General features: G+C 39.4%; 1 protein-coding gene and 1 pseudogene across 7 annotated transcripts in view; one reads left to right on the top strand and one right to left on the bottom strand.

The window, feature by feature from the left end:
- The window catches only part of ERCC6 (ERCC excision repair 6, chromatin remodeling factor), a 111,167-nt gene that overhangs the window by 87,938 nt on the left and 9,183 nt on the right, over nt 1-14,046 (bottom strand). For all 7 annotated transcript variants that reach the window (XR_008426581.2, XM_053922052.2, XM_053922051.2 and 4 more), the window contains 2 exons: nt 13,489-13,600; nt 9,965-10,685 (listed from right to left, as the gene is read on the bottom strand). Coding sequence is in view for 6 of the 7 variants with exons in the window: in XM_053922052.2 (XP_053778027.1) it covers nt 9,965-10,685; nt 13,489-13,600 (833 nt within the window). In the remaining variant the exon portion in view is untranslated. The remainder of the gene's footprint in view (nt 1-9,964; nt 10,686-13,488; nt 13,601-14,046) is intronic.
- Nucleotides 1,656-9,956, top strand: LOC112305616 (microtubule-associated protein RP/EB family member 1 pseudogene; annotated as a pseudogene).

Below are 14,046 nucleotides of genomic sequence, written 5' to 3' on the forward strand. Positions count from 1 at the left end.
TCCCCAACCTGGCAAAGGAAACAGAATTCCAGGAAGTCCAGGAAGCTCAGAGAGTCCCAAAGAAGTTGGACCCAAGGAGGAACACACCAAGGCACGTCATAACTGCATTACCCAAGATTAAAAATAAGGAAAGAATCTTAGAAGTAGCAAGAGAAAAGGAGACAGTTACCTACAAAGGAGTTCCCATAAGACTGTCAGCTGATTTCTCAAAAGAGACCTTACAGGCAAGAAGGGGCTGGCAAGAAGTATTCCAAGTCATGAAAGGCAAGGACCTACATCCAAGATTATTGTATCCAGCAAAGCTATCATTTAGAATGGAAGGGCAGATAAAGTGCTTCTCAGATAAGGTCAAGTTAAAGGAGTTCATCATCACCAAGCCCTTATTATATGAAATGTTAAAGGGATTTATCTAAGAAAAAGAAAATTAAAAATATGAACAGTAAAATGACAGCAAACTCACAGTTATTAACAACCACACCTAAAACAAAAACAAAAGTGATAAGCAAACAACTAGAACAGGAACAGAATCACAGAAATGGTATCACATGGAGGGTTATCAACAGGGGAGTGGGATGGAGAGAGAGGAGGGAAAAGGTACAGGGACTAAGTAGCATAAATGGTAGGTAGAAAATAGACAAGGGGAGGTTAAGAATAGTATAGGAAATGTAGAAGGCAAAGAACTTATATGTATGACCCATGGACATGAACTATAGGGGGAGAATGTGGGTGGGTGGGGGTATGCAGGGTGGAGGGGAGTGAAGGGGGGAAATGGGACCACTGTCATAGCATAATCAATAAAATATATTTTTTAAAAATCAGGTTCAGTTGTGTGTGTGTTTGTGTGTGTTTAAAGGTACAAGCAAATCATGCTCCACTATGTAATTTGGCCTTTGTCTAAGTGCCACCTGAAGGTGCTGAATCTTCATCTAGTGCAAACAAAACTCCAACTGAAGGACAAACAGGGCAACCCCAGTGCAAAGGGAGGCACTTCTAGGCAAGAGAAGAAAAGGAGAAGGAGAAAGAGGCTCCAAGAAGACAATAAAATGGAGAGAGCAGCTGGGAGAGTGGTTCTTGGGACCATGGTCTTAGCAGCATTGCTGAGGGGAATGGGCAGGTGTGCCCTTTGCCTCCATGAAGGGGTGGGAGAACCGGCTGCTGAGGCAATGCTCTTCTGAGTGCACCACACCAGACCAAGTTGATGCATACCTTCCACCTGACCCAAACTACCTTCAGACCCCGAATCACTTCCACTTTTTGGACTCAGATTGTTATCTCCTAGGGAGGTGTGAGGATTAAACCAATGAACTCACATAACATGCAGCACTGCCTAGTGGCAAACATTCAATAATGTCAGCTATCACTGTTGTTCTCGTACAACCTTCTCTCATCCCCCAGTGACACCACCCTTGCTCAGGCCGTTGAGTCCTCCAAATTTCCAAATCCAAAGGACTTTTTTCAACATTTATCCTACTTAGCATGACCCCTCTCAGCATCTGAAAATGCTGAGTGTTCCCCTTCTAGAATTAGGCATGTATATAGTACAGCCCTCTAAACCAGGATCTGACTCACCCCTGATCACAAAAGCCCCAATGCTCAAGGGGGAGGACAATGAAAACATTGTTTTCCTAAATGATTAAGGCTTACAGAGTATTAGAAGGTATTCTGTAAGATTTACATAATGGAGTCATCGGTCCTTTTTAGCTCAAAGTTATTCTTGTAAAATAAAGTGAAAAGTAGGGCAGAAGAAAAGAAATATCTTTAAGGCAAAAATGTATCAAAAATCAGTTACATCAGCAGGCATCAAAGCTACAGATTCAGGTTACACCAGACCATGAGGCAAATTCTATCCATCTCCACACCAAACCTGTCAGGTCTAGACTCTAGTACTTTCCCCAAATGCCCATCCAACACAGTTTAGTTTGCTTTCTAGACAGGAAGGTGAAGGCAGCTATGTGCTGACTCTTGGCACCACCTTGTGGTCACATCTAGATATTGCACATTCCACATAATTTCACAAGTGGAAGGAAACTGCTATTTACACAATACTGTCCTGGCTCCCAATCCCAGTTCTACCTCCTAACAGTGAGATCATGGGCAAGCTGATCAACTTGAAAGGGCCAAGATAAAGTGTTTGTACTTCCTACAACAATTATAGCAACTGAAAGCTTTGTATATATTGAATCAAAGACTAGAATAAAACGTAGAAAAAGAGGTATAGGTTGTCAGAATGGCTATCATCAATACATCAACAAATAACAAGTGTTGGCAAGATTGTGGAGAAAAGAGAACCCTTGTGCACTGTTGGTGGGAATAAAGACTGGTGCAACCACTTGAAAAACAGTGTGGAGGTTCCTCAAAAAACTAAAAATGGAACTGCCTTATGACACAGCAATTCCACTACTGGGTATATAGCCAAAGAAAACCAAAACACTACTTTAAAAGAATATATGCACCCCTATGTTCATTGCAGAGTTATTTGCAGTAGCTAAGATTTGGAAGCAGCTTAAGTACCCATCAATAGCTGAATGGATAAAAAAAGTTGTGATGTATACTACTTGGCCATAAAAAAGAATGAAAGACTATACTTTCAGGGATCATTTCTATAGCTTGTTAAGAAAGAATGAAATCTTAACTCTTTGCCACAATATGGACGGACCTAGAGGATATTACACGAAGTCAAATAAGTCAGAGAAAGACAAATACCACATGATTTCCTACGTGGAATTAAAGAACAAAATAAACTAACAAAGCAGAAACAGACTCAGGTACAGAGAACAAACTGATGGTTGCCAGAGGGGTAGAGGATTGCGTAAAAAAAGCAAGGGGATTAAGAAGTACAAGTTAGTAGTTACAGAACAGTCACCAAGATGTACATAGCAGCACGGCGAATGTGATCATTAATACTGTAATAACTGTGTATGGGTTAGGTACTTGAAGTATTGGGGAACCACTCTGTGGAGTATATGATTGGCCACTATATTCTATGCCTAAACTATAGTAATATAATATTAAATATAAACTGTCATTGAAATTTTTTTTAAAAGGTGTAGGTAGTTTTTTTCCTCTTATAATTTTATTATTCAAAAAACAAGGAATCATCAAAAGTGAAAGGCAGGGACGGCAGGGAAGCCTTCAAACCATTTGAAGGTACCAACTCAAATTAATTTCAAGCTGTGATCTCAGCAGCTTGGCCCAAAGTACCAAATAACCTGAGGAGACTCAGGCACCACCTACAAAAGAGTTGATTCTATGATCTACTGAGTTTCAGTGACTGGAGGGGGTGAAGGGAAAGGGAGTGGTGCTAGAGTTGAGACCATTACATTCTCAAACTGCAACATCCTTAACAATTCAGTCCAATTGCCTCAAAGGTTTCCTAATTGGGAACATTAAGGGCCTATGATAATGAAGAATGACACCAACCTCACCTCAGAATTAGTGGTAACTCAGTCAAAGTGCAAGAGCAGGGCCCAGCTCCTCCTGTCCCTGACCTGCTACCTCAGATGCTCCAGGCTGAGCCCTGATGATGCTCCTCAGGTGATTCTGAAGCAAACACCCTAATAAGAACCAGATGATCTACTATGTACGGCATTTAACTGAATGAATTGCCCCAAAGGTCCTCTCCAAAACCTCTCCTATATAGACACAATTTTCAGGGTACATAAAAGAATTTTAGAAAAACTGATGTACAAACTGAATCTGCCAGAAGCTACAGCCTCAAAAAAGAAAATAACACATAAATCTACTTACATACATCAACTGGTTCCCAAACTTGACACTGCATTAGAATCACCTGGGAAAGCTTTTGAAAACTATTGCCTGGAAGCTCAACACTAGACTTCTTGAATCCACACCGCCAAGGGTGGGGCTCGCAGGTGATTCTGCAGAGTCAGCCTATGGACTGGGAACCTTTGCTTTGGTCTATGCTCACTGCCAAGGAAATACAGGCTGTTAGGTTAGCAAGTTAAACAATAATCGCTGACAAATGGAAATAGTAACAAGAGCTTCAGAGTATGGGTTTAAGCCAAATGATAAACACTAACTCTAGTAGCACCAACACAAGACAAAACTCATTTGAAAGTGCGTCCTCTCACTCAAGATGTAACCTGACCTATGCCCCAAGTCTGACCCATGTAGTGCTGACTGCTACTGGGAAAGAGACAAGACTTGGTGACATTTCTTGTGTTCTATCTCAAGGTTGGCAAACAGCTGCAATGAATGCTGCTGCTTCCATACACTAAGGTGAGGGCTTCTGCCCTCCCTGCCCTCCCTGTTCTAAGCAGACAGCTTAGAAACTGAGCCTCTGCAGACCATGACCACACCAATATCCAAGGCAATCTAATGAGAGTCCTAAGGAAAGAATGTGCCTCCAAGCAAAGAAAGCATTTTCCTTTCCAATGATGCACTTGAAGTTATGGGCAAATGTGCAAGGATTTGACCTGCATCCTAAGGTCCATATCAGAGTATCTGAAGTAGCCATCAGACAAGGCCCTGTGCTGGGATGAACCTGCCAACCAACTCTTCCCCAAATACCTGGTCTGAATTCATTATTTCCCTCGCAATGGTTAGGTCCTATCTATACACACGTTCCCTAAAATACTCCAAGTTCTTTGCTGAAAACCCTAGAAGCTAGTCCTCCAATGCAGACATGCATTCATGCATTGAGAGCAAATACAAAGCAGCGGCGGCTGACCTGAACTGAGTCAACAACAGAAGTCACAAGGACCCCTGATCTTTGATCACCTTGAGGAGAAATGCACACCTTGGAACATGTGGTTTTCTAGGCCGCTAAAGGGCTGTCCTGGCTATACAAACTGGACTAGATAAGAGACATGTACGTGTACATCAGGGACACATGTCACTCAAATGCTGAAAATGTGTTACTTGTATTAAGTCTTTTTTTGGCTCCTGGAGCTCCCAGACTCAAGCTTTCCAAAACAGCAGTAAATTTTAAGAGCTAAATTTCACTACTAAGAACCACACCTTCATGGAAACTTTGGTACCACAAAATTAAAATTAGGAAATAATGGATGTTTTGAAAGAACTGACCGAATATTTACTTCTAAGAAATGCTCATCCATCCTGACACATTACGAGATAGGAAAATCAGTGAAGACCACTGAAGAGACAGCCTCTGAGAGCAATTTAGTGCAGCAAAGGAAGCAGGCTAAAAATGTGGGAAAGGCAAAATACATGGGCAGTTTAAGAAATGGTTAAAACTACAAAGACTGATTGATCTAAGGTCTTGGGCTGAATCAGAAAGTTGGATCGTTAAGTGCTAATATCCAGTCCCAGAAAAGGTTAAACTGTAGAGGAGAGCTGCTAGCAAATTCCCACTAAGCATCGGCTAAAAACAAAGGTAGCTAGCTAGGATTAACCCAGAGCTAATGAGACCTATGATACAATCTGAGGGAATAAAGATGTCTAGAGTCACCCACTTTCACTTTTAAGAATTTAAAAGAACATTATAATTAACAGGGCTATAATACATACTTAAGTTCAAAAATGTGCCTAGAAGTTGGCATGTAATGGGGAGAAGGCGGGTGTGTGTGAGGTCATCGAGCAGGGTTGGGTCGTTAAAACAAGACCAAGACGGAACTGCAGCCAGGCACCGGCAGCACGGTTCTGCCAAGAATGAAGATGGCAGTGAACACATACTCAGCATCAGTCATGAACAATAACCTAAGTGGACGTGACATGCTGGCCTGGATCAATGAGCCTGTGCAGTTGAACCTGACGAAGATCCAACAGTTGTGCTCAGGGGCTGCCTACTGTCAGCTTATGAACATGCTGTTCCCTGACTCCACTGCCTTAAAAAAGTGGTATTGCAAGCTAAGTTAGGACATGAATACATCGACAACTTCAAAATACAAGCAGTTTTTAAGAGGATGGGTACTGACAAGTAATTCCTGTGGACAAATTAGTAAAAGGATAGTTTCAGGAAAATTTTGAATTCCTTCAGTGGTTCAAGAAGGTTTGGATGTAAAGTATGATGGAAAAGTCCTGTAGCTGCCAGATAAGGTCAAATAACAGCAGTGGCTCCCTCCCTTGTTGCTCCAGCTCTGAACAAACCCAAGAAACCTCTCAGTTGCAGCACTGCAGCTGCCTCCACAGAGGCCCACTGAGACAAACAGAACTACTGCAGCCCCCACGGCTGGCCCAGGTGTGGTGCCAAGGAATCCTGGTGTGGGCAACGGGGATGACAAAGCAGCCAAACCGATGCAGCTCAATGTGTTGAAACTTACCATCAAAGACTTGGAGGAGGACAGCAATTTCTACCTTGGAAAGCTGAGGAATGTAAAATTGATGTGCAAGGAGAGGGGAAACAACCTTGTATTGCAAAGGATTGTCGACACTCTCTATGCCACAGATGAAGGCTTTGTGATACCTGACGAAGGGGGCCCATAGAAGACACAAGAAGAGTATTAGCAGCCTGGACCAGGAGAACATCCAAACTCTTCACTCTACATCATGCACTTAACTGTGAAATATCCTCTCGGTACTCTTAGAAGATTCACTGGTTTCAAAAGAAAAAAAGTACCTTTTCTTCAAGTGCACTTTGCAGAAGTTTCATTCCTTTTCCAGTAAGTTTGAGTTAGGAGCTTTCCCCTTGCAGCAGAGCATTATGAACATCCAGCTGGTTCAGCCTGGAAACAAAAAGGCTGACCACGGGGCTTACGGTAGGGACGCTGGTAACACTGACTGCTGAAGAAGTTGTTTATCTGATACGCTGAGGTGGAGACTTTAGTAGGGAAACATAAAGACTAACCTGAATTTTGAACTAATACATAATCATGGCAGAGAACATTTTAATAAATAAATACCTTTTAAAATATGCTTCCATATTTCCAAACATAAAATGTAACCTGAAAGGAGAGTTAGTATGTTGCTCTTGTATCTGTGAAGGAAGGGCCAGACCTTGGAACTTTGGAACCTGCTATTCACAGGACTTGCAGGGCTGCCTGAATCTTCATAGACTTAACCTTGGCCCAGAAGGAAAGTTTAAAAGCTTGTTCTGGAAAGCCATTTGGTGTCCTTGAGCAACTGCATCTCTACTATGAAGCAAGAGGCATTGTTGCCTGAATGAAAAGAGGGTGATTCAGCCCCGAGATATTTGAGTTCAATAGCTTGATTTTCATTGAGCATTTCTGTGAAAACCTTTCCAATTACCCTTGAAATTTCTATTTATTGTGTATGTATCTGCTTTAACTCTAGGATCTGAATAGGGTTGTGTCCCATTTTAATGTCTTCTAAGTTTACATTTAACATGTTTCTCTTTCTTGCTCCCCTTAGCCACAGGGGATTCCTCTTTGGCTCCTTAAAGTTTGCTGCATAGAGTGGAAGTTCAGCAGGCAGGTGATCATTCTGCAAGTTCTTTCTGGACCTTTGACAAAAGGAGTGTTAAGTGAAGGCTGTCGCTACCTTGGGATCTGCAAGGCTGGTGTTTTGGTACCTATTTCCACAGCTCTCCACTGCTATAGGAATACTTTACCAATGCACTAATCTCTTTGGAGATAAAATTCATTAGCATGTTACTAAATGTTAAGTTTCTTTTACAGAAAATACAGTTCCGTATCTGAATTATTATATTTAAAATATTCCACTCCTTTACACTCTCTCATTTGCTTTGCCCACAGCCTATTCAGTTCATTTGGCGGAATTCTGCAAAATGTGTCACCCACTACTGAGACTGTTCGGCCCCTGATGTATTTGTTTCTGGTGCTAGCATGTCCAAAAATGTGCGTAGAAAGCGGGTATTTTAAGATAAATTGTTGTGTAGCGCATGCTCTGCGTGGAATTCAGAGGAAACCCAGATTCAGTGACTAACAATGCCAAAAATGCAAGTAACTAGCCATTGTTCAAGAACAGTGGTGCTATGTTTAGACTTTTGTTGTCCTAAAATTCCATTTTATTGGAGACCCGTTTTCCATCTGGTCTTTCAAGACAGGGTTTTTTTTCTATATTAAGCAGTTTCTACATAAAATTCTGTATTTTAAAAAAATGGTGGGGGCGTGACTATCCTTGGTACATATTCCTAAATTTTAAGCATTAAAAAAAACCCCATTTCCTATGCTGCAAACTATATGCGGCTTTTTCTGATCACCTACCATCATACCATTACTAAAATAAGAAATCCTACAGTCTTTTTCTTTACTCAAGGGAATACCATTATGACTTCAATCTGTCTACAAAGATCAAGAAGCAGCAACAAAATATAGCGATTGGCAGTTCTAAAATGTTCTCAATATGCTTCTAAATCCTGAGTATTTTATTTTTAACATCCTCAATTCGAAGAATACCAAGGGAGATGTACAAACATGTCAATGTGGACATCTGCAGTTTAACAGCCTTAACGGTAACGGCCTTTAACAGTTTAACTACACCCACACAGTTTTAAGAGCTATAGTATTTTGGTGGCAATTAAGTTATTGACATTTTTGAAATTCATTTGAGGTTTTACAGTAACTTTAGCAAAAAACTGACTACGGCTTTGGAAAATATTGTTTTACAATCTTAACATTATTAAGAAAAAGTCAGAATTTAAACCCATTATTTAAAATTCAATTAAAACAAATTTCTCTTGATCAAAATACTGATTATTTAAAATATACTTAATATTGATCCAATTTAATGGGAAGAATATATTGTTCCATTTAATCAATATGTTGACATTAACACTTTTATTAATTCTCTATACTAGTTAAGAAAAAGACTGACACTGCTCACTGTTCAAGAGTATTGAGCAATACCCCTCAAAAATTTCAGATATCAAATATGCAAAATAGGTTTAAAATTGCAGAGAGAAATGACAAATTTAAACCACTCAACTATGTATTATGATACTACTGGAGGCACTACTACAATGTGAGTGTAACAGCTCTACACAATTGGATTGAGGTCTAGATCCTCAAATTATTTGTGAAAAGAACTATGTTGCATCCTCTTTTAAGAGGATGTAGCAGTCTGGATGTGAATCATCAGCATTTTTAAATAAAAAAAGAAAAGCTATCAGGTCAGTGGAAAGCTACAAATAAATACAATAAACTAGGTCTCCCTACCTTGAGAAATAAGAAAAACCTGTTGATGACTGGGAAAAAAGCCACCCTGAGAGCAAATATTTAAAAAGTAATCTGTTAATCTGATTCTTCTACACTGTGAGTTTCTTGGTGCTCTTAGTAAGCTACACTGAGAGACTGGAGAGACTGGAGAGGCGGCAGTGCTATGCTCAGGGAGAAATAGTGGAGAAACCTGCAGCATACACTGTCATTGGCTCACAGAAAATGTGTGGCAACATGCAATTGACTTTAGAAGGAACACATTCACCTTCCCTTTTATTTTGTATCTTATTTGCATCATATACTAACAAAGTCAGGGAAATAAAAGCCAAGCTATGTCTCTAATATTAAAAATGATAGTGAACAGGAAAGGTATGCTGTGCATACAAAGTACATTTCTAGCACAACAGTGGTTTATAATCCTATAGATAACTACTTTTAGAAACCAAGCTCATTTCTTTCACATGCTAAAGCTTGCATTTTGCCTCTTATTTGAAGGAAAATTCTCTAAAATTACTTTAGTGCTTCAAAAGAAAAAACCAACCATCTAGCAAACACTGCCTAAGTCAACCTTTTCCTTCTCCTAACCCTGTCTCAGCACAACCCCTTACACAGTTCATGGATAAGGCCTCTGCATTCCCTCTTGTCCAAGCCCTTCCCCCAAGGCTTTTCTTGTAGACTTGCCCCCAAATCTGAGTGAAGATCCAGAAATAGAAGCATTTTGGATCATCTCCATCAAGAACTCAGGGGCTTTGATGATTCTAAAAGGCTAAGGCTGCAGAAGTCCAACCTTTGAATACATGACGGTGTAATATATTAAGCTGGATCTAGAACTCTCATTTACTAATACACCTGCTGCCTAAGATAAATCAAGAATTACAATCTGTTTATAATAATCTCTGCAGACTGACCTTAACCGCTGTTTGTAATAATCTTCATCTCCATCGTCTCGGCATCTCACTACTTTCCAACCTCCTCCTCCTTTGGTAGCTTCAGATTCTTCCCCAAAACTTGGAAAAAAGTCATCATCAGTCTCCTGCACTGTGACTCTTTTCTGCCATTTCCGGCGCTTGAGCACAGGCCCCAGTTCAGAGTCAGTGCCTTCTGCAGACAGGTCAACCCCTGCTGCCTCCTCCGGCTCCTCCTCAGTGGGTAAGAAGTACTCTGACTCTTCACCCTCAGAGTCTCCCTCTTCTTTTGGCCTCACATCAGACTCCAAGTGTCTCTTTCCCTTCAGCAATCCCACTCTCCCCTGGAACTGAAGAGCCCTCTTCTGGAGTTTCCTTATGTGTTTTTTCAAGCGCTTGTCTGTTTTCGAGAGAATGCTGCTTCTACTGTTTGGTTTGTTTTCACTGACCATTGGACTGAGCTCAGAAGTGACCATGGCTGGAGTTTTTCTAGCTGCCCTTTTATTACGAGCTTGCTTCTTCCTTTCAAAAGACAGTTTTGCTTGATCTGCCAAATACTTTTCAAAGTCTGATGCTTCATTGAGCATTAGTTTCCTAGGCTTTTTCTCCTGTTTCTGAGGAATCTGGGTACCAAAAGGTGTCATCTGGCCGGTGCGGATGAGTTCTTCCCAAACAATCTCCTGAGCAGGCATGAACATGCTGCTGAGACAGGATGGCCCCGCTTCTGAAAGAGGGATAACAATACACTGGGCACTAGCGTAACACTTCCCAGGAATATATTCACTTATTCAATAAATAGTAGGTACCTACAAATAACTCATTTTAAAAAATATATCATTAATGTACTAAAGCATATTATCTATGAAGAACAGAGTAAAATTTATTATAGCATTCATCATGCCACCTTCAATATACTCCTGTTCAAAAAGGAGATCTCTCAGTAACTTTTTCCAGAATATTGCATTATAACTATAATCTTGTGCATCCAAAGACAGAACTAGTCATTTGTAACATAAAATAGATAGATACATTTAGCTATGTTTCCTTATCAGTTAAAGAGTAACCCAGGAGGAAGCAATCTCCCAAACTGCCATGTGATCGCTAAACCAGCATTCAGGTGGACCTAAATTCAAGACACAATAAAACTGAAAACAGACATCTAAAGAATCACCTAAAGGTGAAATATAAATGTTAGATCTGCACTGCCCAATATAATAGTCATTGTATGGCTATTTAAATTTAAGTTCAAAATTCAGTTCCTCAGTTGCACTTGCCATATTTCAAGTGCTCAATAGCCACATATGGCTGGACAACACAGACTCCTTTTCCATCATTGCAGAAAAATCTACTGGACAGCACTGGGCTATATATATGAAGTTAACTGACTAAAGGGATGGACTAAAATTGGAAGCTATGCCATAACAATTATAAGGTGACCTAGAAATCATCCTTCTTTGTTAATTGAAATTAATAATCTCTGGCAAGATCACTTTACCCATCACCAAAATACCAAAAGAAGTAAGGCTTAACAGTAGAAGTCCATATTCTAAACTCTACATTTCTTATAGGCCAATAATACCATGGCCAGTTTCTCATTAGATCTGCACTAAAAAGAAAAAAAAAATCACAAAGTGCACAAATCCTAAATGTACAGCTCAATGAATTTTCAGGAAAAGACATACACATACACCAGCATCCAGATCAAGAAACAGACATTACTAACACCCTAAAATGTGCCCTTCTTGACGCCTCCAAGCCTTTACCCCACCTCAAGATAATGACCTATCAATAGTAAAGACAAGTATACCTGACTTTGAACTTTATGTAAATGGAAAAGTTCATACTCTTATGTCTGGCTTCTTTTACTAAACATTACGCTTATAAGATTTACACTTGTTGAATATAGTTGCAGTTTGTTGATTCTCACTGCTGTTAGAATTCAATTACATACCCATACTACAGTCTTTCCATTCCACAATTAACGGACAGGTGGGTAGTTTCCAAGTTTTGGCTACTAGGAATAATGTTGCTATGAATACTGTGGCACATATCCTTTGGTACTATGCTTACAATTCTTTGGTTATGTTAAGCTTTAGTAGATACTACCAAACAGTTCTCCAAAATGAGCCCACCAATTTTACATTCCACCAATAGTGTTTGTGAATCTCAACTGGTCCACATTCTTGCCATTCCATTTTATCTGCTCTGTTTGACACATAGTAGTACCACTTTAAGTCATAATTTTTATTTCCCTGATGACTACTGAACTATGGTAACTTTTCATAGATTTATTGATCTTTTGGATAACCTCTTTTGAAAAATATGTTCAAGTCTTTTGTCCACTTCTCTCATAGGTGGTCTGCCTTTAAAAAAACATAGACTTCTAGTTCTTTTTACATTCTGGATTCAAGTCCTCTGACTGATACATGTATTGGCAATATCTTCTCCCACTCTGCCACTTTTCAGTCTCTTAATGTTACCTTTTCACGTACAGAAGTTCTTAGTTGTAACATAATTAATTTACCAGAACTTAGTTGTAACATAATTAATTTACCAGAACTTTTCTTTCACAGTGAGCATTTTTGTGTCTCATAAAGTCTTTGCCTCAAGGTCATGAAAATATTTTCCTATGTTATACCCTATACTTCCCACCTCATATCCTCTTCCTCAACCGGCCCCCTAGAAATTTATATTGGGGCAGCACTGAAACTATAGATGGATAAAACTGACATTATTACAATACCAAGTCTTCTGATCCACTATCACAGTTTGTGCCCCCCATTTATTTGTTACCAATGAGAAATATGGTACCTCAACAACAGCTTTAGAAGCGTATCTAATATTTCCTCTACTGCCTCAATTAATTCTTCATAATTTTGTCTTATTGAATAAATTTCTGGAGCTAGTAGAAAACATTTGCTGGAAGAGCTTAAATGCTAAGAAGCCTTCACCTTTACTTTGAGTAGTAAATGAATGAACAGCTACCAATAATTTCTAAACACACATATACACCCACTGACTACAGAGATACTTCATTTTTTCAAAAGGTATTCCTAAAGATGGCCATCCAAGGCAGTGATTTAAGTAAAATCATGGCCATGGTATAACTGGAATGAAGGCGTCTCTTCTTAAACAACAGAACTGATGTTTGTAAAACCTGTCAAATATGTCTCAGAAAGAAAGCAATTCTATAAATGCTGATCCATGATGCTGGGCTTACAAAATGTAATTCAATCAAGATGTTAGTCATCTTTATGAAATTAACTATATAGAAATTTTAAGATATCTAATTTATTAAACATAATACTAAATGTGCACCAGCAGTCAACATTTGACTGACTTAAAATTTTACTTTCACTCCCTAAATTAAGAGATTTGGTTCTGCAGATGTAAAGAATAAAATTTTCCTAAATCAGTTTTGACACTACGGCAAAGCAATATATTTTTCGCAAAACCTAGGTCAGGACTAACTACAGGCATCACACATCAATTCAACAACACAGAGACACCATGCCCAGTATCGTCACCTGTGTCCTCCTCCTCCAGACTGGCACGATCTATTTTAACTTTTACTTCCGCTCCTCCAAGGATGGCCTGGAGACGTTTTTGTTTTGCTGTGATTTTCTTTAGCTGTTGTTCCTTAAATGGTAAATATTGAATAATACACAAAACAGCAATGTAGTGATTTATTGGTAAATATAAAACAGCATTATAAAATTTAAAAACTTTAATCAAGAGCAAAATAAAAATAAAACAAATTCCATACATTACTATTACTACAGAGAACCTTATTTGAGCAACTGCCATTTTCCTAGCAGGAAGTAGACCTCAAAGCATTTTTAACAGGCAGGCATCCCTGTCCCTACCCTCTCTCCTGACACAACTTTCTATGTGCCGAGTACTGATGTTCACATGTACTGACTCTCCTTGATTTGGGAGGTGGAACTGCTCCTCTTGGTTCCCCCATCACAACTGGGTAAATCACCATACTTCTTTGTGTTCTGGACCTTATTAGCCAATGGGCTATTCAATCAATAGGCTACAGAGATAAGAAACATAAAAATGAATGTTCAAAAGTTGAAAAA

The sequence above is a fragment of the Desmodus rotundus genome, chromosome 4 (assembly GCF_022682495.2).
Source record: "Desmodus rotundus isolate HL8 chromosome 4, HLdesRot8A.1, whole genome shotgun sequence".
In the NCBI taxonomy this organism is placed as follows: Eukaryota; Metazoa; Chordata; class Mammalia; order Chiroptera; family Phyllostomidae; genus Desmodus; species Desmodus rotundus.